The sequence below is a fragment of the Lepisosteus oculatus genome, chromosome 14 (assembly GCF_040954835.1).
Source record: "Lepisosteus oculatus isolate fLepOcu1 chromosome 14, fLepOcu1.hap2, whole genome shotgun sequence".
In the NCBI taxonomy this organism is placed as follows: domain Eukaryota; kingdom Metazoa; phylum Chordata; class Actinopteri; order Semionotiformes; family Lepisosteidae; genus Lepisosteus; species Lepisosteus oculatus.
Window position 1 is genome coordinate 30,877,137 of NC_090709.1, and position 26,085 is coordinate 30,903,221.

Genomic DNA, 26,085 nt, shown 5'->3' on the forward strand with positions numbered 1-26,085 from the left:
TGGCGTTCTCTGGCTACCGGCCAACCAGTTGAGGTACAGCTCGGAGTAGGACGGGCGGAGGAATCTGACTGCGGCGCGCAGGGCAGTCATTGCTCCGAGGAGATCTACCAGCAGTCCAGCTGGCTAGTAGAAAGTCTCTATGCACAGAGTGTGACCGCGAGTCCTCACAAGTCACTCTTTTGCCTGGGAAGAAGCTGGTTCGTTCCTGGTCCAGCGCTGCTTCTGAATAAGCTATTCAGGTTGTCGACGAGGGTCCAACTGTAGGCTGCCGTTGATCAAGCGGATCATTCACGTTGGTAGAATTCTGAGTACGTATGGGATCCTCGGCCTCGGGCTTAGAACAATGTCCAAGTCCCTTTGCAGACAACAGCAGTTGTCACGTGATTGTCTCTGAGGATGCGCGAAAATGGCCAAGGAGAGCCCCGATCTGAGCTTGCGCTCCCTTTTTGACCAAGACATAGATGTGTGCTGATTGGTTGAGAGTTTGGCAGGCATTAGAGACCCACGTGGTATTACCACGCCCTGCCAGTCCCTGATTGGTTGGTCAAGGTGAGATATGACTCACTTACTCTTGACACTTAGGAATGCAGTCCAGATGTCCATTCGGCACTCCCTAGACAGATAGGCACCAATGGATGACCATTGATCATGATAGCCAGGCTAAGCTAAGTGCATCCCCATCTGGGAGCTGTCCATTATCAAAAGAAAACATCTTAAATCAACCTGCATGAATACTTTCTCTGTGGCTGCACCACAAAGATGGAGGGTGAGATGGGGCCTCATTTAGGACAGAATACCACTGCCTAATTCTGTCTTATTAACAAGCATTGCCGCTACAACGGCATCTCTCCTGTCAAACGTCCTCCTGACGTGTTTGACAGGATCTGGGCCGTGGTGAACAGTGGGAAAGACGCCCTGTGGAGAGTGAGGAACATGGGGCTGTTCAAAGGCATCGAGGTCCCAGTCAAGGCAGCAGGTAGCCTGGCCCTGTTCATCACCCGAGAGAACTATTACCTCAGAGATCTGTGGAGAGAAGGGAGGGAGGAAGCAGAAAATCTGTGGGAAATTGAGAGCATAGGTCAATATCTCAAGAAACTGTGAAAAACATTATCATGTTTAAGTAAAGAATGTGATTTGCACCAGAAAAAAATAAATTGTTGCTATATAACTGGTACCGTGTCAAAATGTAATGAGATGTGATTATATATACTGTTTTAAGTATGTATATTAATGTAAAGCTTTCTAATTTGTGATGTCCTGTATTTTTTTGTGAAAAGAAAATAAAGTTCTTAAAAAATCGATTCACCCAGGGCGAGGCTCGGCCATTGCACTCCGGCTGTGCTGACCCCTGCGAATTCCCCAAATATGGGAATCTCGACTGCATAATTTCTGGTAGTGGGGGACTGCGTTCGCGCTCTCTCCTGATGTGCTTGGTCCAATATCAGATACGGGAGAGTTAGGACACCACGAGCTGCGATAGGATCCCAGTTCGAAAGGAGTCGATGCCACTGCTGGTTCCCGGTTTCTTTTAGTTAGAAGTCCGGAGAAGCATTTCAAGCTGGTTACACTACTCCTTCCGGACATTCATTCCCTTTTCAAAGTCAGTCGTTTTGCTGTTGTCTGCATTATTTAGGCTGATTATCGAGGTTAGCCTTTATTTGGTCATGGGGGCCTCGGTACTGTATGCTAATTCTCAAGACAGTTTCACCCGTTTTCTGATTGCTAGGTTCTGTACCAGTGCAGACATGTCAAACAGTGAATGGCTGTACCTCTATTGTATCCGTGCTCAATGAATGAAATCAGTAATAAATGAATATATGTATAGTTATACGAAAAACAAGTGGTTTATCGACTCATCTTCATTTGCAGATTTAGAGGCAGCTTCGATATTTGGGGGAGGCGTAAAACATGGTGCTGATCTTTGGAAAGCAGGAGGCAAAACTGACACGTTCTCATACAAGGAGCTGAAACCAGGCCACCTGGGTGAAGATCAGGTATCGTAACCGCTAGACCATATGGGAGCATACAGCCATGTTGTGCGTGCGTCATGTAAGCAAACTGTAATTGCTGCCTTCATGACCTGCTTGATGGAGAAAACACACAAGAGAGTTGGCACTCAGAGTGTCGAAGGGTTGATGTATACTAGGGCTCAGTTGAAATGCAGCGTCAGGACTTTTCCGACTAGTGTCACACAAAGAGAGTACATCCTTTCCTACTGGCTGTGTATGTCTCGGTAACTCGCTGTGATCGTATAGTGCTCAGAATTTGTGTTGTGGCCGCAACAACCCCGGTTCGAATCCGCATACTGGCAGAATAGGAGGAGTACTGCCTGACTGGATCGTTGATGAACGACAGAGGCCACTCCGACCTCTTCTTGGTTTTCTTCAATGACTTACTAAGGATCTTCTTCACATTCGCCCATGCAGGGGAAGCCAGTTACAACAAAGCAAACGCAGGAAAGTGCATTTCAAGCAGAGACCAGGAGGGACTTGTTTACACCGAGAGTGGTCGGAGAATGGAACAATGCGCCCAGCCCTGTTGCTGGAGCCGATTCTTGATGAGATCTTGGGCTCACTAAGAGGCCCCCGCTGGATGCTAATCTTTCTGTTGTTCTTGCAGGTCCTGCGCTGCTTTTGAGCCGACAGAGCTCGTCCTGGTCTGTCGGCACAGCCCAATTGCAAATGATCGGCTCCACATACAGAAGGAACGTGCGTTTGGTACAAGAGTGCACGAAGGCACCGGAAATACATTGGGAACAAATGACCGGTCGTTCAAGACCTCTGTGAAGTACAGGAGCGTGCAAAACGAGCCTGCTTCCACCCGGTCTCGAACCGGGGACCTTTCGCGTGTTAGGCGAACGTGATAGCCGCTACACTACGGAAACCTGCAGGGACCGCTGCTGGTGTCTTGCTTGCGTTTCGGGCTGAGAAAGGGACGCGTCACTTTAGGCAGGGTGCGCTGGAGAGAGGAACAAAGGGCGCGATGAAACAAAATACCAAAACCCGGGATCAAACCAGGGACCTTTAGATCTTCAGTCTAACGCTCTCCCAACTGAGCTATTTTGGCGGTGCGCAGAGCCCACAGCCACCTGCTCCAGCCTTCCTGTGTTGCGGCATGAGCGCACCAAGAGTAGCGGGAGAGTGTTGCAGGAACGTCACTCTGAAGGAAAGCCACCCAGGTGCGCCCTCTGAGCTCTGTCCAGCGCATCTTCCTCGCATGGACTCCTGCCTGCGACGGGCAGGAAACAATTAGCAAGAACAGAACGACACCCCATGGGTGTCTCATGACCACACCTTAGGTTGTGACACGTGCAGGTGTGAGGGGTTGCCGGGCTACTTTGGAGCAGAGCTTGGGCGGAGGGGGGGCAGGAAAGCAGACAAAGAGGTGACACCTCAAGGTCTGCACGATCACAGCTCTCCGCCGCCCCAGGCTTCCGCTCGATAAGCTACTTGACACACCCGCCCCTCCTCACACAGACCGTGGAAAAGCCCCCGAGTGGGAGCGCTCTCTCTTCCTCCAAGGAGCTCTTGGACACGACGCACAGACAGGGCGCGGGGAGCCGCCGCCTGCAAACACGGCTCCAGGAAGGACTCCACTCCGCAGGAGCCGCAGAGCAGAGGAGATGGGGGCAGCTTAGCTCCTGTGCAGAGACCTGAGCTGTTGTTGCTGCGGGCGCTGTCTTTTCTGCACTCGGGGTAGGAGTGAATGTTGAGTTGCCCTTAGAAATGAAGCAGAGCACTTCAACGGCACGGGTGTGTGTGTGTGTGCGTTCGCCCTGGTGATTCTGGGAGACAGATCGAACCTGGGCTAAAAGAGAGGGGGCTTAGCCCTCTTCCATTTGCTAGTTCAAAGTTGTACAACCCATTTGTATCTGCTAGGCGGTGCAGTCGTCGTCCACAAAGAAGGCTTTGAAAAGCGTCAAAGGCAAGTCATTCCGAGTTGGTCGTCTGTGTTTTCCGTTCAGACGCGAAATGCTGAAATGATCTCTCCGCTCCTCGGTTGTCATTTCTGCTCCATAAAGGAATCAGAGGACGCGTCGGCTTCCAGCACGGTGGGTCGGGACACAATGCCGGGGGTCGGAGAGAGCGATGTCTTCCACGTTAGTATAGTGGCAAGTATCCCCGCCTGTCACGCGGGAGACCGGGGTTTTCTTTCACCTCCTTAGAGAAAGGACTGCCTTTCACTTCTCTGTTTTCTTTCACAGCGTCGTGCACCTTTTCATTGCTCTCGCTTTCAGAGCCTCCGCACGGCACACGACTCGACATCAGGAAGCACATTGAAGTGAAAGCAGGAAGCGCTGCGACATGCACTGTGCAGATCCCGCCACACTAAGAGGTGAATGGGTCTGTTCGATGCACAAAGAACGCTTTGATAAGCGTCAAAGGCAAGTCATTCCGAGTTGGTCGTCTGTGTTTTCCGATCAGACGCGAAATGCTGAAATGATCTCTCGGCTCCTCGGTTGTCATTTCTGCTCCGTAAAGGAATCACAGCACGCGTTGGCTTCCAGCACGGTGGGTCGGGACACGATGCCGGGGGTCGGAGAGAGCGATGTCTTCCTCGTTAGTATAGGACCTGTCACCTGTCCCCACCTGTCACGCGGAAGACCGGGGTACATCAGGACGCGCATTGAAGTGAAAGCAGGATGCGCTGCGACATGCACTGTGCAGATCCCGCCACACTAAGAGGTGAGTGGGTCTGTTCGATCACAACGCTAGGCGAATCCCCAATCCCCTTTTGTGCGTGGCGACAAAAGAAGGCTGTTTCCGCCCGATTTCGAACTGGGAACCTTTCGCGTGTGAGGCGAATGTGATAACCACTACACTACGGTAACGATGGTAAGACGTGCCCAGCGGCCCAGCGCTGAGCTTCGTCAATGCGATTCAGCTGCTTCCAGTGCCTTTATTGGAGTGCGCTGATTGACCGTGCTCTCTCTCCAGAGACCAGCACGCCTGTCATGGATGGAGCAGGAAAGGCGGCGCCACATTCTACAGCCTTCTCCACGCAATCGACAAAATCGGGCTACTGAAGTGGAGAAAATCGTCTCTCCAGAAAGTGCAAATATCATCTTGGAGAGTATAAATCCTATTGCCGAAGGTCAGCCCTGTCTACCAGAGTAACCCTCCCTCCTCCTGCAGCGATGATCAGCTCGTCTCACATGCGAGAAGTCTTCGGTTGGAAACAAGCTCCCCCTCTTCTCGCGCGTTTTGCACATTCGAGTGGTTTTAATGCGGCTCCTTCATATGGTGCTGATCTTTTGGAAAGCAGGAGGCAAAACTGACACATTCCCATACCGGGAGTATGGAGTTTTCAACCCGGGCCGCCTGGATGGAAACCAGGAATCCTAACCGCTAGACCATATGGGAGCACACAACCCCGCTGTTCTAGGCATCATGCAAGGAAACTACATAAATATGAGAAAACACGCAAGAGAGTTGACACTCAGAGTGTCGAAGGGTCGATGTATACTGGGGCTCAGTTGAAATGCAACATCAGGACTTTTCCGAATTATGTCACACGAAGAGAGCACAGCCTTTTCCGCCCTGTCACGTGTGTATCGGTAACTCGCCGTGATCGTATAGGGGTCAGTACTTTGCGTTGTGGCCGTCCTGATGTACCCCGGTCTCCCGAGTGACAGGTGGGGATACTCGCCACTATACTAACGAGGAAGACATCGCTCTCTGCTTAGTGTGCAAAACACTTACTTACAGCATTGTGGGTGCTGTGGTTTAAATGCTATTGGTTTGTGAACAGAATACCCTTATCCCAGTGCATTGTGCCACATTAAATAAACGCACGAGAAAAAGAGATTCAGAACGCAAAGCTGTGTCAGTGTTCTGTGTAAAAAATCGGTTTGAACATCACGGGAGCTGTTTTTAATAAGCTGCTGAGTAAAGAATATTGTGGCATTTACAGGTTCTTTTCAGAACAAAGGACGAGTGGAGACGCGATTAACAAACAAGCGCTTTGTTATTAATACTCACACTTTATGAACACTACCATTAAAACTACCAGTTGTACTCTCACTAATGTTAAAATGAATACACTAGTAGTAGTATTAGTTGCTGCCCGTGACGTCACATACACTCTCTGTGACGAATGCGAGACACCTAGACACATACAGTGACGTGCCGGCTGTTGCCGTGGTTACCATACTTATGATTTATAAACACTGGAAAAAATGCATTTAAACTGTTACTTACATACATTTATCAACTTGGAATATAATTTTCTAGCTCTAGGATAGAGTTACCTAAATAATAATATGAATAATCATTGTTTAATTTCGGATTGAACATTATTAACACTAAACGCACTATGGTAATTGATCGATACAGTCTTTATTGACTGTTTTCTAGATATTTAAACAGGGTCAAGAAAAGAATCAGTACTCACCAATCAGTGAAGTTAATCGATTATTCTATGGTCCTTCAGTTGAATAAATTGGTTGTCGATACATAAGTGATCAATAATTCTCCTCTGTGCGCTCCTCGCGCCTTCCACGTTCTCGCTCTCTGATCCCGGCGCTCTGGCTGGTGTCTGTGACGTCACAGCGGTCTTTCTGACAAAGCAGAGCTGGAGGAGACTCCTGTCCGGAGCCCGGGGGGCTTTTCTTACAGATATAAAATCTCCCCCCCCCAAAAAAAAACACACCGGACTGTGAAGAGAAGCGAATCATCACAGTTGGAGAAGGAGAGCGACAAACCTAGGAATAAAATTCATTAAACAGAAAAAAAAAGTTTACATCGCAGATTATTGCGTTACAAAGCGTACCCGTGTGGAGCAGTAGAGGACAAGCACGAGTCCCTGAAATAAGCTCTTTTAAGAGTTTTACACGAATCTTCAGAGTAAAGAAGCCAGGAGGATCAGACTCCTGATCCTGGAGGTTAAAATGTGTATCCTGGTTTTATTTCCACCCAGCTCTCAGTTCCATTAGTGGTCTGATGATTTAAATTAACTGTAAAACTGTTACCAGACTTAATCTAAATTGTAAATTTATAAGACTGGCTACTAATAATAAATATACTGATCAAAGTGTCAATACTGGTGTTTATAAAGTAAATACTGTAGCATTTGCAGGTTCTTTTCAGAACAAAGGACGAGTGAAGACGCGATTAACAAACAAGCATTAACACAAAACCAAACGCAGGATATACACACACAAGAGGAGACTGACGAACACGTATACACATTTAGGGTGGTAATTACCTAACAACACACTCTACTTTTACAGGACTACACAGGGCACTAGAATTACTAGGACATTATTTACACAGGTAGGGTCAGCCGCTGGTCATCGTGCTGAACCTCAGACTCTTCCCGGCTACCACTCCCAGCATGCCCAGCGGTACTACGAGCGCCTAGGGGCGCTTCCTCCTCACCACCAGGCGACGGCGTTACAATATATTGTTCGGTTTAAATCAAAATGCTTTACTACTACAAGAGAGAAGTATAGTATGGAGGATGCGGCAAATTTATGATTTCTTGGAAGAAAACGGCTTTTCTTTGCATTCGAAATGAATCGAAAATAGCACGACACACAAACCCTTTGTTTTTTTTTTAAGAGGTTATTTTTTTAAAATGACAAATATAGAAAACGTGTTGTTTTTTCACCTAGAAATTTTGGACCAGGCTGATGTATCACTAGTAGTGGCGCTGAGGTCACTATGGTGCAATTGAGCACTGTCAGACCCGGGCCAGTGACGTAATGGATAATAATAATAATAATTGCTTATATAATCATACCGTTATTATATTCTTTAGATACGCGATTCCATATTATATTCCCTATTAATCAAATTCTAAAAGTATGCTTGTTGACTCCGGTATCACGTTAATAATTAATAATTATAATAATAATTGCTTACACTTATATAGCGCTTTTCTGGACACTCCACTCAAAGCGCTTTACAGGTAATGGGGACTCCCCTCCACCACCACCAATGTGCAGCATCCACCTGGATGATGCGACGGCAGCCATAGTGCGCCAGAACGCTCACCACACATCAGCTATCAGTGGGGAGGAGAGCAGAGCAATGTTGCCAATTCATAGAGGGGGATCATTAGGAGGCCATGATGGGGTAAAGGCCAGGGGGGAAATTTGGCCAGGACACCGGGGTTACACCCCTACTCTTTTCGAGAAGCGCCCTGGGATTTTTAATGACCACAGAGAGTCAGGACCTCAGTTTTACGTCTCATCCGAAGGACGGCGCCTGTTTACAGTATAGTGTCCCCGTCACTATACTGGGGCATTAGGACCCACATGGACCACAGGGTGAGCGCCCCCTGCTGGCCCCACTAACACCTCTTCCAGCAGCAACCTTAGTTTTTTCCCAGGAGGTCTCCCATCCAGGTACTGACCAGGCTCACACCTGCTTAGCTTTAGTGGGTTGCCAGTTGTGAGTTGCAGGGCGATATGGCTGCTGGATAACGCGTCTGACTTCAGGTCAGAAGAGTGTAGTTTCGACTGGGCTTGGCTCGTGTTTAAACCATTTACATTTCTGTATATTAATGAACTGCAGCTGAAAGCTCTAGAAAACACGTTGGGTAAATTGCAGTGAACTAAAATTCGCACAAGGCTGTTGACTGCTTAAATAGCTCCGCAGAAGCGCGACTTTGCTCAGTGCTAGAGCGCATGTAAGAGATCCCGGTTCAATCCCCGGTATGTTTAGGTGCTTTATATCCTGTCGAGTGAGAACTCTTCGCTTGTTTTCATAGCCCAGTTTATATAGTTAAATCCCGATACTTTTGAAGTGCTATAATGTTGCTGTGCTGTTTTAACGTGTCTTTTAATGCAGGGGTGCCCAACTTTTTTTAATCTACTTCTTCATTTGCCAGTCCAGCGCGATCTACTGTACCAGTGTGAATCTGAAGCTCTAATATAGGAAAAACAGACTGTGGGCACATCGGTACAATAACGATACCCATCACTAAAATGACAGCAAATAAAAGCAAGTGACTCATGCTACAGTGAACAATTAATTTTCCCCATTTTAGAAAAAAGAATATCCTACCTTAATGTTAACATTGGCAACGCTTTTTAAATTTCTTCCTGGCTGAGTTTTTCTGTTTAGCCAGGACGCGGCTCACACGGGACGACGCGATGATTGCTTGCTTTACCTCTTGTACTAGACCTCGTGAAACCCGACTGCTGCTAGTTGAATTTGTAATTTAATTTATTTCAACTTTTCTTTTCTGTCACTGACTTTTAGCAGGAAAGTCCACATCATACGTTTTGTGTGCAATTTATAAATGTGGTTCTATATTTTCCTTTTTCGCGTAGGCGCTAGCATTGCAGATTTGAATGCGAAAGTACAAAAAATAGTCATGCTCCCCTTTCTTGTGAAAACTGTAAGTTTTCGGTCTCTTTGCTTAATCCTTTTCGCTCAAACACTACAACTATCAAATAGGCAAACGTATCAAACTGTTGGCTAATTTATCACAGCCAGCCTGTTTTGCTCCACGATGCGCTGTAGCGAACGTGGGGTTCGTGAGGCAATAACCAAGAGAAAGTTCTTGGGCAGCACACACACAACAACTTATTTACGGAGCTCCTGTAGCCTTTTTTTCAGTGAGCCAGCACTCAGGGAAGATACTTTTACAACCCGTTCGACAAGGGTTAAACACACAAGGGCAGTAAAATGTATGACATCACATGCACAGATCTGAATGAATGTTTAGGCTGTTGGAAAAAAAAAGTAAATACTCAAATAGCCCATTTGTTTTTTGCCATTGTTACAAACCGGGGTAAAGTTAGCTCGAAGTTCGAAAACGATTTTGGCACGCCTGTAGCGCTTTCACGAAACCTCTTAGAGTTGCGAGAATGCTTGTTTTGTGTATAAAATACATTGTGGATGCTTTCTCAGCCTTTACTTTTTCGATTTTATGACATTTTTTTGACCATGCACGAATATTCTTTTGTCCATATCTTCGCAATGGAAGCACAGAACGCCGTCAAACCAAATGCATTTTAAAGACCACGACTTGTGGATATTTCCACAGCCTTTACATCAAACTATCAGTGAGCTAATTATCTTTTTTTAAACCTCCGGTTTTTCATCGATGCGTAATTACGCACGAACTGGAACCCGGAGGACCGCTGTGTGCACACGTTCACAACGCGAGAAATACTGTTCAATACGGCTTCATGCGAAAAACCCGTATATGACCATAGGAAGCAGAACAGCGCAGTCTCCCATTACCCAGACTGTAAGCACGGGAATAAAGCTTTGTTTGATTTCTGAAACCCTTCCTTTACGTCCTGTTTTCATTCAGGTAAGGGTCAACTATATTGACAATACTACTGACAGCAGGAAGATTAAAATATTCTTTTCTCAGCAGCTTATTAAAAACAGCTCCCATGATGTTCAAACCGATTTTTTACACAGAACACTTTCTCATGCTTTTATTTAATATGGCACAATGCACTGGGATAGGGGTATTCTGTTCACAAACCAATAGCATTTAAACCACAGCACCCACAATGCAGCAAGTGTTTTGCACACTAAGCAGGTCCTCTGACTTTTCCCAGCTTTGTTTTGGGTTGTGGAACCTTTCTTTATATTTTTTAGGATTTTCTGAAGATAACACTACAGGTAATACACTGGGATAGGTGGGTCATCTTCATGGCTCAATAGCATTTCAAATACAGCACCCACACTGTTGAAACCAAGTGTTTTACACACCAGACAGGCCCCCTAACTTTATATAACCTTGCTGTGGCTGTGGCCCCTTTCTTTAATTTTTAATGATTTTTTAAAGATAACACTACAGGTAATACACTGGGACAGGTGGGTCGTCTTCATGGCTCAATAGCATTTCAAATACAGCACCCACTCTGCTGAAACCAAGTGTTTTACACACCAGACAGGCCCCAGAACCTCGTACAACCTTACTGTGGCTGTGGCTCCTTTCTTTATTTTGTAATGAGTTTCTGAAGATAACACTACAGGTAATACACTGGGACAGGTGGGTCATCTTCATGGCTCAATAGCATTTCAAATACAGCACCCACACTGCTGAAACCAAGTGTTTTACACACCAGACAGGCCCCAGAACCTCGTACAACCTTACTGTGGCTGTGGCTCCTTTCTTTATTTTGTAATGAGTTTCTGAAGATAACACTACAGGTAATACACTGGGACAGGTGGGTCATCTTCATGGCTCAATAGCATTTCAAATACAGCACCCACACTGCTGAAACCAAGTGTTTTACACACCACACAGGTCCCCTAACCTTATACAACCTTTCTGTGGTTGTGGCCCCTTTATTTATTTTTTTAATAAGAATTTTAGTTTTTCAATATGGCACCATTAGACAGGCGGTACATGGGGATTGGGGGGTGCTATTCATGAGTCAATAGCTCTTCAAGCACAACAGCCACAGTGCTGCAACCAGGTGTTTTACACCAGACATTTCCCCTAACCTTATACAACCTCGCTTTGAGTTGTGGAACATTTCTTTATTTTTTAATGTTTTTTTTGACTGTAATCAAGTGTTGTGCTCACTAGGCAGGCCTCCTGACCTTTCACAGTCATGCTTTGTTGTGTGCAACTTAAATTATCTTTTTAGGATTTTTTGAACATGGCAACTTCCACCGAGACGGGTGGGGGGTGTGGGGGTGCTCTTCAATAGTTTTTTCATCTATACACACAAACGGATGTAACCAAGACACTCAGAACCTGTCACGCAGGGGCTGACTGCTGAGGATAGGGATCCAATGCGGTGCCCTTGGTAGGGTTGGCGCGAGACGCAGGCGTAGTCGGAGTAAACAGGCAGGGGCCCGAGTCCGGGAAGGCGTAGAAGTTGCGTCGGTAGGCAGAGGCGTAAATGAAGAGACAGGCTGGGGTCAGGATCCGAGAAAGCGTAAAACAGGCGAAGGTACAAAATCGAGTGGCTAAAGCAGTTGTCGGAAAAGCGGGGTCGAGGTCCAGGGGAGAAGTCATAGTAAGGCAAAAGCGTAGTTAGTAGGTAAGCTCCGGGAGAGAATCTCAATCGTGAGCAATGACCGGGGGACAGATGAGGGTTTAAGTAGAGGACTGATTGACATGTGCACGTTTGGTATGGGGAGATCTCGAGGGAATGCGGGAGCGCTTGCCTGCGTGAGGGAGATTCATGACAGAACCAACAGAATCAACCTGAACTCATAGAAAAACAAGAATGCCCCCGAGACACCTGAATCCCCCTCCTGGACCACTCTGGTATCAACACCCCCAAACCCATCCATACCAGCTAACAAGATTCAGAATCGGTGCAACCCTCCAACCTGGACCAAGAGCAGGATGGGACAAGAACCTGCACCACACTACGTACACAGGTTTGTATTTTTGGCTGAAGATGAAAATGTCTAACATAGATTGTTTTGGTTCTAGCAAACAATAAAAATAGTTGTTAAAATCCAAACACACATAATGAGATCACTCTCTGTCAGTATGTGTAACATTCTGGGTCTGGGCTCCTCTGTATTTGGGCTAAAGAGAGTTCAACAACATTTATTAAATGCACTGACATCATAATCTGACAAGATCCATTGTTTAGGGGAGACTTGACCACCCACTGTCCCCCTGGTATCGTGAAGCTCATTGTCCTTTAGCTTTCCAAAACCAGAATCACTTGGGACTCCGGGGGGATCGTTGTATGCAAAATATGAATTCCTTATGCAAGAAATTGTATATGGTCAATATAGCGATCATATCTTATCAGCAGATGGTAATCTCCAAGGAACAAGTAATAGGTTTATTCCACGCTGAAAAATGATCAAATGATTGATGAACCCAAGGGATTTGAAAGAAATGTTAAACAACTCAAAGCGAGGTTGTATAAGGTTAGGGGAGCTGTCTGGTGTGTAAAACACCTGGTTGCAGCACTGTGGCTGTTGTGCTTGAAGAGCTATTGACTCGTGAAGAGCACAATGTACTATCCCCATGTACCGCCTGTCTAATGGTGCCATATTGAAAAACTCATAAAAAAAATAAAGAAAGGGGCCACAACCACAGCAAGGTTGTATAAGGTTCTGGGGGCTGTCTGGTGTGTAAAACACCTGGTTTCAGCAGTGTGGCTCTCGGGACTCTCGGGAAAATATTTCCACATCCTGAAGAGAAGATTGTCCCCATTTCTCTAGTCGGAACTCCTCTAATGCTAGAGAGCTGTAGAATGTGGAGTCTCCTATCCTGCTCTGGGGGTAGGGTGTACTGTCGTTGCCGTAGCGCGGTGGTTATCACGTTCACCTCACACGCGAAACGTCCCTGTTTTCGCTCTTTCAAACTGCTTGTGGAGTTAATGCACGGACCCATGTTGTCCTCGTGAATAATTATTAAACTAAACAGCCAGCAGCAGTGATATCACTCCTCTTCTTCATTAATTTCCTTAGTGAACGGCCATGTCTGTGTCCGAGCGCCTGGTGCGAATAGTGAGATAAGCCATTGTTTTCCGATATTTTCCAGTGCGGTTATTTATCATTGTTTTAATTAATTGCTTACACTTATATTATAGTGCTTTTCTGGACACTCCCCTCCACCACCACTGTGCAGCATCCATAGTGCCATAGTGCACCAGAAAGCAGAGCAATATAGCCAATTGATAGAGGGGGATTATTAGGAGGCCATAATTGGTAAAGGCCAATGGGAAATTGGAAGCACACTGGGATTTTTACTGACTGCAGAGAGTCAGGATCTCACTTTTATATCTCATCCGAAGGACAGCACCTGTTTACAGTACAGTGTCCCCGTCACTATACTGGGGCATTAGGACCCACATGGGCCACAAGGTGAGCACACCCCCTGCTGGCCCCACTAACACCTCTTACAATAGTTTTTCCCAGGAGGTCTCCCATCCAGGTACTGACCAGGCTCACACTTGCTTAGCTTCCATGGTTTGCCAGTTGTGAGTTGCAGGGTGATATGGCTGCTGGCTGGTTTTCATATTGAACGTGTTACCTGTAAAGTCAAAGTGACACTTTTACACATGAATTTTTGTATGAAAGCAAAGGTTTCACAATATTTATTTTATTAGAATACTAGTAAATCCTCTTATTCGCCATGCAATTTCTTGGCCTTCTGACAGGCATGTGTTTTTTAAAGAAACTCTACTGTATAAAAAATAGAGAGGAGCTAAGATACCAATAATGGTTGCAATAATGAGCAGTGTTTTGATCATGCAGTTTCAGACTATAATGTGGCATGATATTCACTGCGTTTATCTGTGTCCTAGTGTCCAATGAAAATACATTTAAAGCAGAGTCCTTGATTCATTTACTCAAGCAAGGAAAGAAATTTGCTTCTTGATAATCTTTAACTGGACCAAATATATGCATTCCCATTTAGTGCTAGGTACCATTAAGGTAATTAGAGACCTTCTGTAAGATAATGACATACACTGCACCTAACATCGGGCTTGAACCTACGACCCTCAGATTAAGAGTCTCATGCTTTACTGACTAAGCAAGTCGGGCACAGATGCCAAATAGACCTGCTGTCGTCAATTTGAAGAGGTAGCTGGCTTATAATTATGTGGTGACCAGGAGTCCAGTGCCTATCACGGTGTGGTGTGTTGATTATTCAATGCAGAGCAAATGTCAGTAGCCATTGAAATTAATGGTTGAAATCAAAAGCACTTTATTCTTTCACACAGTAACAGATACACATATAACATAGGACGATTTTCATACCGGGGTAAAGTTAGCTTCAAGTTCGAAAATGATTTTGGCGCGCCTGTAGCATTTTCACGAAACCTCCTTCACGAAACCCAAAGTAAGGCTTGGAAAGGTCAGAATACCTGCTTAGTGTGTAAAACACTTACTTGCAGCAGTGCCACATTCAATAAAACCACAAGAAAAAGAGATACAAGTGTATCAGTTTCAGGAAAAGGTAATGCACAATGGCTCTATTGGATGCAAGTGAAACCTTTTCTGAATGGAAATCAAGACAAAGATAATACTAAACAATGAATACTAATCATTTTTCTTTTATTTCTATTAACAGGACAGGAAATGGTGTTCCAATATACCAGGATCCAGGATATAACATACTTAGATTTTACAGATTACCATGGGACAGACCTCGAAGAGTTAGTACATTAACAATGGCCAATATATACACTTATTAGGGAGGGCAGATGGTGAGTGGAGAAGGTCTGTTCACCAGGTAAAAATATGATTCAAGTGAAGCTGGAAAAACCAGGAATGCCGTACAAGTTAAATCCAGTTTGAATCCAAGTAAAGCACGACAATGTATAACATGGTGGGAATATAGACCATATCCGAAAAGATTATCATCCAATTTATCCAAACTCAGAATACACAATGAAACTTATGACAGTTGGCTAATAACCGCTCTTTATAGAAATGAAACTGGACTCATTATGTGCATCTCAACATATACTAGGAGCATCCCAGGACCCAGAGTATGAATTAGTACTGATTTTAATTACATCCAGATGGACTAATTTGAAACCTTTTTTATGGACAAATGGACTCGATGGACAATATTATTCAATTAAATGTATCAATGTTATCCAGAGGAAACACTGTGAATATAAACAATGTTTCAATCCAACAGCCTGTGGCTATAAAATACTAACAATATGTCCAACATTGATGACACCACCAACAGATGGACTTCTTAGGGAAGCAATGTTGCATGTTAAAATCATTACTTTAGAGGTAACTTATGTTTTAGCTAATGTTGTATTGCAATATAAAAAATGTAATCAATTGTAGAAACAAAACCAGTACTTTACAATGGCTGCAACAAAGCATATCTGTTACAACTTGCCCAATGAGGACCTGACACACCTCTTCGCATTACAGTGCGAAATCAGTAATCAGACACACCCCTACTCTTGGGTACTTTAACCTGCTTCACTCTCATCTCCCTGCTCAGTATTTGCTTGAACTTCTCGTGATACAATTCAGAGCCTTTTGCTATCTTGATTGCTTCTTGGTTATTCTAGACTTCTAGTTTGCTGACTCGACTTCGGTTTTGGATCTTGTTTTCGGATTGGTCTTTTGGATTGACTTCCTGGTTTTTTTAACTTGATACTTTTTGACTACGGATTATGGCATCCTGGTTTTCGGCTTCTTGTTTTCTCATCTCCCGCATACGGTCCATCTTTCGTCTTTCGTTTAAACAAAGTGTAGCAATATCCACACTAATTATAGATGACCCAATTATATCAAACTTAAATTGCACCAAGAAGTGCTCGGGGAAAAAAAAAAGTTTGTTTGGAGATATTGGAGGTCTCTTTGGAAGTTCAAATTTGGCTCTAATTTCTTGGAAAATTGCAAATACAGAAGCATGTGCTAACTAGGCACATGCTCAGCAGGCATTGCAAGGTCTGGGTTTAGCAGATAATGGAGAAAATTATTTTTTGCATGCTGTAAAGCTTTAGTAGAAATAGTGAATACATTAGGTCAAGGTATAGTGAAAAATACAATTATTCATGTGAAAATTTTGCTAGAGATCTATTAAATGCAGTCAAAAGTGAATTATTGGATATCAGATTAGGAGTAGTCCTAAATACACTATTGGAAATGCTTAAAAAGTTAGGCTTACAATGGTTCACTGACAAAAATGAATTAACTTGACAGAATTACAACAAAACCCACTACATGAGGTGACACTATTACAGTTCCATTTTTCTTAGTGTTTCCACAAGTATCACATAAGCATAGATACAAGAAAGTAAGGGATTTTGAGAGTTTGCGTGATTCCATATAAAGATATATTCCATATTAGATTCCATATAAAGATCAAGTAATGACTCATGGTAAGAGAAGATCTATAGTAAACAGAAAGCATGACACTGCTTACTACAACTGATTGCTGTACTGAAACTCACCGTTATATTATAAGCAGTTGTAATACTTTACAGCCTTTATATAACAATTCTAAATTTATTTCTAGAATTGCATCCCTGTTGGGAACCTCACAAGCAATACAAATGTCAGCCACGCAATGGTGTATCACAAGTAATAGGTTTATTCCATGCTGAAAAGAGAAGAAAGGAAGCAAATTTCAGCTGTGGAGCATTCTTCGGGTGTCACTGCTGTCAATGGTATATCATGTCTGACAAAGAAACCTATATATATGGGGATTTATTGTGACCAGAAAAGCACACTTCTGCATACAGTTAACAGATGCTTGTGCGAAGGACACAGTGTACAAACACCTGTTGTTGCAAAAAAAGAATCTGACGCTGAACAAGCAGACTGTTGTGTTGCATATATGAAAGTCTGTAGCATGGATCAGCGGTTAGTCCTTAACATATTGATCATAAAATATGTGCTTCTCCAATACCATGTTAGGTACATAGAGGAGATGATTATAACGGTATAAAAGGGTGCTTTTGAACAATGGCAAGCAAATCAGATAGGATTACTCCGACAGTCTGATCTTGGGGAGGCCTCTTCATTATTAATAAACCTCTTTCAATCCTTCACTGAACTGCACTGTGCCTCTTTTCTCTACAACAGTACAGTTGTAGTTTCAGGTTCTTTTAGGTACAAAATTACTGCATAGTATAAATACTCAGATCATAGTTATTTTTTTGAGCTTCTAATGTGACTACTCAATTAGGGGACTACCTTCTTTATTATTTTTTTCCTGTTTGAAAAAACAATTCTCCCACCCTTCCTATCCCAGGAAACAAGATGTGCAAATTTGTAGATACACACACACCTACTGTATATATTCTCATATAATGTTAAAAAAAATGCCTTGCAAAAAATAATACTAGCCATTTTTGCAACAATTTAATTTAAACTGGGATGAGTATCACTGTGCTAAAGGTAGAATGGTTGCAGTTGTTAAGTCCAGGAGACGTTCATAGCTTTGCCACTTGGGGCATCTTGTTATATTTTTGTTTCTGATGTAAAAAAAAGGTCGCGGGGGGGGTTCCTTTCTTCAATATACTACCCTATAGTTTTGGTGGTATAACAACCACAGGCTTCCCGGTTTCTGGCCTCCACATCAGGACCTGCGCGTCGTTGGCATTGGGCTTCACCATGGCGTTGGGCGGAATGGGCTCGTTCCTGGCCAGGATCTGGGGCTGCTCCTGGGCGGTGGGCTCCAGCAGCTTGGCACGCTGGCCCAGGGGTTTGCCGGGGTCGATCTCGATCTGCAGCTGCATCCTCCACTTGATGGTCTTCAGGATGAAGTGCTCCCTGCTGGCCTGGTTGATGGCCACCAGCCAGGTGATGAAGCTCTGGTCCCTGCAGATATTGGTCAGCTGGGACTGGTTGCTGTTGCTCACGGGCACGCCCCAGGACACACTGGGGTTGAAATTGTCGTCCATGGTGACGTTGAACTCTGTGTCCTTCATGGTAGGGCTGGTGAAAATGTAGATCTCTTTCTTATTGCCATACCAGGGGTAGTTCACCCCATCAGAGTCACTTATTGCTTGAATTTTACCATCCCTTAAATCAGGGATCTCCCAGCTAGACCTAAAACAAAACACACCAATTAATAGATCAGCACATCAACATGTAACACAGCAACAGTGCAAGTTTGACACTTTCCCCCTTTATAGTAACACACAAGTCTATGGTGGCTGGATTGATTAGCTACTATAGTGTTTCTAATTGGGTCATCATTACTTTGAGTTCCTGAGATCATATTGTTGAAGATTCTGATCACTTATGGATCAAAAACTCACACAAACTGAACTGTAGGAAAAATAGTCAAAATGATTAGAGTAGTTGAAAACATTAATGGTGGTACCAATTGATGATGCTCATAACATATGGTACTTCCTGAATTTGCCTAAAATATCCAAGGCTTTTGCACAGCAATGCACATAATTAGAACTAAGGAAGAATTTTCCAGCAGGAAAATGTGTTCCCATCTAACAAGAAAATATATATATACAGTGGTGTGAAAAAGTGTTTGCCCCCTTCCTGATTTCTTATTTTTTTGCATGTTTGTCACACTGAAATGTTTCAGATCATCAAACAAATTGAAATATTAGACAAAGATAACACAAGTAAACACAAAATGCAGTTTTTAAATGAAGATTTTTATTATTAAGGGAAAAGAAAATCCAAACCTACATGGCCCTGTGTGAAAACGTGATTGCCCCCTAAACCTAATAACTGGTTGGGCCACCCTTAACAGCAACAACTGCAATCAAGCGTTTGTGATAACTGGCAATGAGTCTTTTACAGCGCTGTGGAGGAATTTTGGCCCACTCATCTTTGCAGAATTATTGTAATTCAGCCACATTGGAGGGTTTTCGAGCCTTAACCGCTTTTTTAAGGTCATGCCACAACATCTCAATCGGATTCAGGTCAGGACTTTGACTAGGCCACTCCAAAGTCTTCATTTTGCTTTTCTTAAGCCATTCAGAGGTGGACTTGCTGGTGTGTTTTGGATCATTGTCCTGCTGCAGAACCCAAGTGCGCTTCAGCTTGAGGTCACGAACAGATGGCCGGACATTCTCTTTCAGGATTTTTTGGTATACAGCAGAATTCATGGTTCCATTTACCACAGCAAGTCTTCCAGGTCCTGAAGCAGCAAAACAGCCCCAGACCATCACACTACCACCACCATATTTTACTGTTGGTATGATGTTCCTTTTCTGAAATGCTGTGTTACTTTTATGACAGATGTAATGGGACACACACCTTCCAAAATGTTCAACTTTTGTCACATCAGTCCACAGAGTATTTTCCCAAAAGTCTTGGGGATCATCAAGATGTTTTCTGGCAAAACTGAGACGATCATTTATGTTCTTTTTGCTCAGCAGTGGTTTTCGTCTTGGAACATTTTTGCCCAGTCTCTTTCTTATGGCGGAGTCATGAACACTGACCTTAACTGAGGCAAGTGAAGCCTGCAGTTCTTTGGATGTTGTTGTAGGTTTTTTTGTGACCTCTTGGATGAGTCGTCACTGCGTTCTTGGGGTAATTTTGGATGGCCGGCCACTCCTGCGAAGGTTCACCACTGTTCCATGTTTTCGCCATTTGTGGATAATGGCTCTCACTGTGGTTCGCTGGAGTCGCAAAGCTTTAGAAATGGCTTTATAACCTTTTCCAGACTGATAAATCTCAATTACTCTGTTTCTCATTTGTTCCTGAATTTGTTTGGATCGCAGCATGATGTCTAGCTTTTGATGATCTTTTGGTCTACTTCACTTTGTCAGGCAGGTCCTATTTAAGTGATTTCTTGATTGAGAACAGGTATGGCAGTAATCAGGCCTGGGTGTGGCTAGAGAAATTGAACTCAGCTTTCGAAAGATGTGATAAACCACAGTTGATATATGTTTTAACAGAGGGGGCAATCACTTTTTCACACAGGGCCATGTAGGTTTGGATTTTTTTTCCCTTAATAATAAAAACCTTCATTTAAAAACTGCATTTTGTGTTTACTTGTGTTATCTTTGTCTAATATTTCAATTTGTTTGATGATCTGAAACATTTCAGTGTGACAAACACGCAAAAAAATAAGAAATCAGGACACTTTTTCACACCACTGTATATACACCTGTTTGACCTGTATTGGCTTTAACTGACAGAAGTCATACTCATTCTTAATATCCCATGCATCTGTTTTTGTTAAAAATAAACAGAGGATCGCACTGGTATCACACAAGTCCTGCATCCTCTTTGGAAAACTCTGCAGTACCAGTGATTCAGATGTGGCAAGATTTGTTCAGATATGCCCATGAACGTTTTTGAAAAGTAAATCCATCATCTATCCACACATATTATAACTGCTTCATCCAATTCAGAATAGCAGGGGAGCCTATCCCGGTAAGCAAAATGCACAAGGCAGGATACACCTTAGATGGGACACCAGTCCCTCACACAGACAAACACACACACACACGAGGGCCAATTTTCCCCAGAAGGCAACTAATCCACCAGTATGTCTTTGGACTTTGGGAAAAAACCCTCCCTATATTCATAAGAAGATACAACTCTATATACACCCTAAGAATTGAACTCAGAGATGGTGTAATGCTAACCACTGTGCCACTTAGAAGTTGTTGCACATTCTGTAATCCCCCCCCCCCCAAAATAAAAATTGTCAATTATTTTCTTTTAAATCCCCCCCTCGTCCAATTTAGATTCTCCATAGTTTAACAGGCCTGCGTTTACATCAGCTCCTAAAACCAGCACAGGAAAGATATAACCCAGCAACCTTGCAGGAACCTGTGCTTGTCAGAGTTATCTGCTATTTTTCACTTCACAGGCCCCACAGATACCAATGGAGTCACCACTGCCTGGGGGACTGACACGGCTCTCACAGCTGCTGACAGATTGAAATCTGATGATCCAATGGATGTTTTTGATATGCAGGAGACTGAAGGAAATGACCAGCATCATCAGGAAAGCAAGATCATCCTCAGTACCTGGGTCAAGTATGCAAATACTGTCTAAAAGTAAAAAGAGTGCTATGGAGGCTTTTAAGGGTTGTATTGAGAAGAGGCAGATTGGCATGTAGTGGAGGTATGTTTCATACCAAAGCGGGAGAATGCCCAGGGCATAGGACAGTTTAGAACTATATCTTTGCTGAATGTGGAAGGAAAGATCTTTCTGGCAATTGTGGCAAGATGACTTACTGACTACATGCTGCTTAACAAGTACATGGATATATTAGTGCAGAAAGGAGGTAAAAAAAGGAATAGGGAACTAACAGTACTATGGCTGGACCTAGCCAATGGATATGGCTCATTACGACATAAATTAGTGCATCTGACAAGTAAGATGTAAAATGGCGAGTAAGATGGCGCCAACAGTGAAGGCTGGCGTCCTGCAAGTGTCCTGCGAGCATCCATTCGTCCTTGTTTATTTCGTTTTGTTGTTTTTTGTCCTGCTAACTGCACGTACTGTTTGCTCGATGATTAGATATGACCAACAAACACTTATGGACATAAGATCGAATACTGACAAAGTTAAATCTACACCAATAATTACTGCTGACTATGGACTGTGGTGTCTCACCTGTACTGGGAAGAAGACGGCGTCGTAGGAAGAGGGGTAAACGGGCAGGCGTTCTGGTAATACTGAGGCAGCGGAGCAATCGTGCCCAGCTCCCGAGTATACTTCTTGCTAATGTTCAGTCACAATAAGCTGGATGAACTGAAAGCAAGGCTTTCTTTCCAATGGGACATCAAGAACTGCAACGTGCTGGCTCTTACTGAAACTTGGCCTGACCCATCTGTTCCGGACTCTGCTATCCTTACGACTGACTGGCAGATCTTCCACAGAACTGCCAGAAATATCAATCTGTATGCAGACTATGTTACTGGCTACATCAATAAATGCATTGAAGGTGCATGGTTCCCAGGATTATTGTTCACACATACCCAAATCAAAAATCATGGGTAAATGGAAAGATACATGCCAAACTTAAAGCTAGGACAGCCACTTTCAAATCTAGCAAATTGGATAAATACAAAAAAAATCCAGATACAACCTCAGGAAAGCCATCAAAAGAGCTAAATACAACTGTAGAGTTTATAAAAAGTTTATAAAAAGACCAATCCACACAAGGCTCCTGGCCCTGGCCATGTTCTGAAGTCATGTGCAGACAAGTTGGCAGATGTCTTCTCAGACATACTCAATCTTTCTCTAGCTCAGTACATAGTTCCTTCCTGCTTTAAGAAAGGCACCATTGTCCCCGTTCCTAAGAAACAGAGTCAGGTGTCTAAATGACTACTGCCCCGTTGCACTTACATCAATTATCAAGTGCTTCGAGTGGTTGGTCAAAGCATTCATCACCTCCTCACTGCCTGATACACTTGACCCATTAGTATTTGCGTATCGCCAGAACAGGTCAACAGAGGATGCTATAGCCACTGCCCTCCATACTGCCCTCTCACAAGGGGATAAGAAAGGAACATATGTGAGAATGCTGTTTGTTGATTACAGCTCAGCATTCAATACCATAGTGCCCTCAAAGCTCGTCATCAAGGTCCAGGACCTGGGACTGAACATCTCTCTCTGTTACTGGATCCTGGACTTCTTGATGTCCGCAGGTGGTGAGGGTGGGCACCAACATACAGTGGTGCTAGAAAGTTTGTGAACCCTTTAGAATTTTCTGAATTTCTGCATAATTCTGACCTAAAATGTGATGAGATCTTCATCTAAGTCATAGAAATATACAAAGAGAACCCAATAAAACAAATAACACACAAAAGGATATACTTTTTCATTCATTTATTGATCAAAATGATCCAACATGAAATGTCTGTCAGAAAAAGTATGTGAACTTATGCTTTACATAAATTTACAAATGTATGTAGAAATTCAGAAAATACTAAAGGGTTCACAAACCTTCTATGCTCTACCCAGACTCTAAAAATTGGAGCCCCCCCATGGCTGTGTGCTTAGCCCTCTCCTCTACTCCTTATTTACTCATGATTGTGTCGTCAGGCGTAACTCAACTCCATCATCAAGTTTGCGGATGATACAACAGCCATTGGCCTGATCACAGATGGTGAAGGGTCTGCGTACAGGGAGGAGGTTGAAACCCTGGCAGCATGGTGCCAGGAGAACAACCTCTCTCTGAACATCAGTAAGACTAAGGAAATTATTGTGGATTATAGGAACCAATAGGGAGATCACATACCTATTTATATCAATGGGACTGCAGTGGAGAGGGTCAGCAGTTTTAAGTTCCTGGGAGTTAACATCTCAGAGGACTTTACCTGGACCCACCACACCAACATCGTGGTCAAAACAGCACGGCAGCACCTGTTCTTTGTCCGAAGGCTAAAGATGTTCAGTAGCCATCACATATCCAGGCCAGCTTCTGCAGGTGCACTATTGAGAGTATCCTGATTGGCTGCATCACTGCCTGGTATGGAAACTGCTCCACCTGAAATCGCACTGCACCAAGTACCACAGAGGGTGGTGAAGTCAGCGCAGCTCATTACCGGCTGTAAGGTACCAGACATCCATGATATCTTCTCAGCTAGATGTCTTAAGAAGTCCAGATCCATTCTCAAGACCCCAGTCATCCTAGTATCGAAGCATTCAAGACTGCTAAATAGCCAACCTGCAGCTTCAGCAAATCACTGTAATGGCTGCATGGACATACTGTACAGTTTTCATTGTATTTCTTTGTATTTGGTGTACTGCACTACTTGGACATAATGTATTGCATACACCCTGGACACATAACAGCTCTATTTATATTGAGTTTTGTTGGAGTTCATCTTATTCATATTCTATGTTACTTAATTTAGTCATTTTTATGACCCCCCCCTCGTAGAAAAGGAATTGCATTGCCGGCATGTACTGCTGCACACTGTATTGTTGTGCATTTGAGAAACGTTGATTGAGATACTGGATGTTTACAGACAAGTCACAGGGTCACTGCTGAGCACTGAGCTGAAAATACACTGATTTGAAATTCAACAAACAAACAAACAAACCACAGACAACTGGACAAGTGTCTTTGTCCTGGTCAGTCAGATAAGTGGCTCACCCACACTGAAACTAACACTGTCCATGCTATTGGACAAACCGTCCTATCTTTACTGGCATCAAATCACTGCAGGACTGGGTAAGTGCTGTTTTGACAATAATTTGTTCCCTGGACTTGGACATTGAATACAAGAAGCTCCTTATACAGTATACCAAGATGAGAGTGTCAGCAAATCCTATAAATGCAACGTGTAGTGTGCACAGTGTCACTAGTAGTAGTGACATTGCATATGACTATTTAGAGAAGGTTAAGCTGCAACCTGGTAATAAAAAGATTACTGTACGGCAGAACACATTTGTGTACATCTTTACAGTAAGCACTGATTGAATATGTACTGTAGCAGCATTTCCTTTTTTATTACAGGTACATAAAAACAAAAGATTAAATATGTGTCTCTTTGTATTTGCGTCTTCTTCTTTCTCATTTCTCTCAATCCCTTCCCTGTCACCCTTCATTTCAGAGACACAAAAGGGTTTCTCCAGAGGGAAATTTGAGTCCAGGCTACTGGTGCTGAATCTATTAAGAACCGTGTTAACAAGTACTCTGCTGGGAAATGTGAAATTTCTGAGAATATTCACATCTTGACTTGTGCCACTGTTTCAGGCGTTTTAATATAGACCTTGTCACTCTCTCCACAGCAATTCTCTAACCTTCATTTGGTACTAATCCAGAAACCATTGCTGAGCTCATTAGAGTAGTTTGCAAACATCTCAATATAGCTGACCATGGCGTAGGACGAATGCAATTAGTTTTGATTAAGAAACTAAACATCAAATGATACATTAATTTTTCCCCCCCTAAATAATACCAGTTTTGAACATGTTTTGATAGGTCCACTTCACAGTCATTAGAGTTCAGTTATTTTACCTTCAAATACAACCAGAACATGTTCCAGCCATGTAGCTACAGTAGTTCCTGGCTAAAGATCATGATTGAAATAAAGGCAAATATTCACAGGCAACTATGAATGGTGAAAGCAGAGCACCATTTCATAACAGCAGTTATGAAAATAACAGCACACGTAGGATTAATATACTACCTGTTAGTGATCCCTTAGACAGTTCACTGAGGATATAAAATACCTGATAATCTCATACTCTTCAGCAAAGCAAGAGGTACTGGAAGTTACTGAGGAAAGCTTTCAAAAATAAAAACAGATACAAATAAATCCAGCCATTTTATTTCTTAAGATGTGTAAAAATATATTAGAATACAACTCTATACTTCTATTATATAAACTGTATGTATAAATATTGCATAGTATGAACATGCTAAATGCTATTTAACCTCACTTTTATTTAAGATGATCATACTGATAGTTACACTAAATCTAAAAGTGAAACCAAAAAGTTTGCTGTCTTGACACATGATGCCTCAGTATAGTGACGGGGACACTGTACTGTAAACAGGTGCCGTCCTTCGGATGAGATGTAAAACCGAGGTCCTGACTCTCTGTGGTCATTAAAAATCCCAGGGTGCTTCTTGAAAAGAGTAGGGGTGTAACCCCGGTGTCCTGGTCAAATTTCCCATTTGCCCTTACCAATCATGGCCTCCTAATAATCCCCATCCATGAATTGGCTTCATTACTGTGCTCTCCTCCTCACTGATTGCTGATGTGTGGTGAGCGTTCTGGCGCACTATGGCTGCCGTCGCATCACC

The 26,085-nt window shown here is 43.4% G+C and overlaps 1 protein-coding gene, 3 non-coding genes and 1 pseudogene across 4 annotated transcripts; 1 reads left to right on the plus strand and 4 right to left on the minus strand.

Annotated features, from left to right (window-relative positions):
• LOC138242338 (zinc finger protein 850-like) overlaps positions 1-26,085 on the minus strand; it is a 1,462,105-nt pseudogene that overhangs the window by 307,044 nt on the left and 1,128,976 nt on the right.
• On the plus strand, positions 1,260-1,424 carry LOC138243640 (U1 spliceosomal RNA). Its single transcript, XR_011192293.1, has one exon. It is a non-coding gene; the product is annotated as a U1 spliceosomal RNA (small nuclear RNA).
• trnav-aac (transfer RNA valine (anticodon AAC)) lies at positions 2,812-2,884 on the minus strand. The gene has a single exon. It is a non-coding gene; the product is annotated as a tRNA-Val (tRNA).
• Positions 2,994-3,066, minus strand: trnaf-gaa (transfer RNA phenylalanine (anticodon GAA)). Its single transcript has one exon. It is a non-coding gene; the product is annotated as a tRNA-Phe (tRNA).
• Positions 17,801-18,406, minus strand: LOC138242360 (protein FAM78A-like). The gene has a single exon (XM_069197861.1). It carries the CDS (start codon positions 18,314-18,316, stop codon positions 17,912-17,914), a length of 405 nt encoding a protein of 134 aa, XP_069053962.1. The 5' UTR covers positions 18,317-18,406; the 3' UTR covers positions 17,801-17,911.

Coding starts and splice junctions, on each gene's coding strand:
- LOC138242360 (XM_069197861.1), bottom strand. CDS start 18,316: ATGAAGGACACAGAGTTCAACGTCACCATGGACGACAATTTCAACCCC.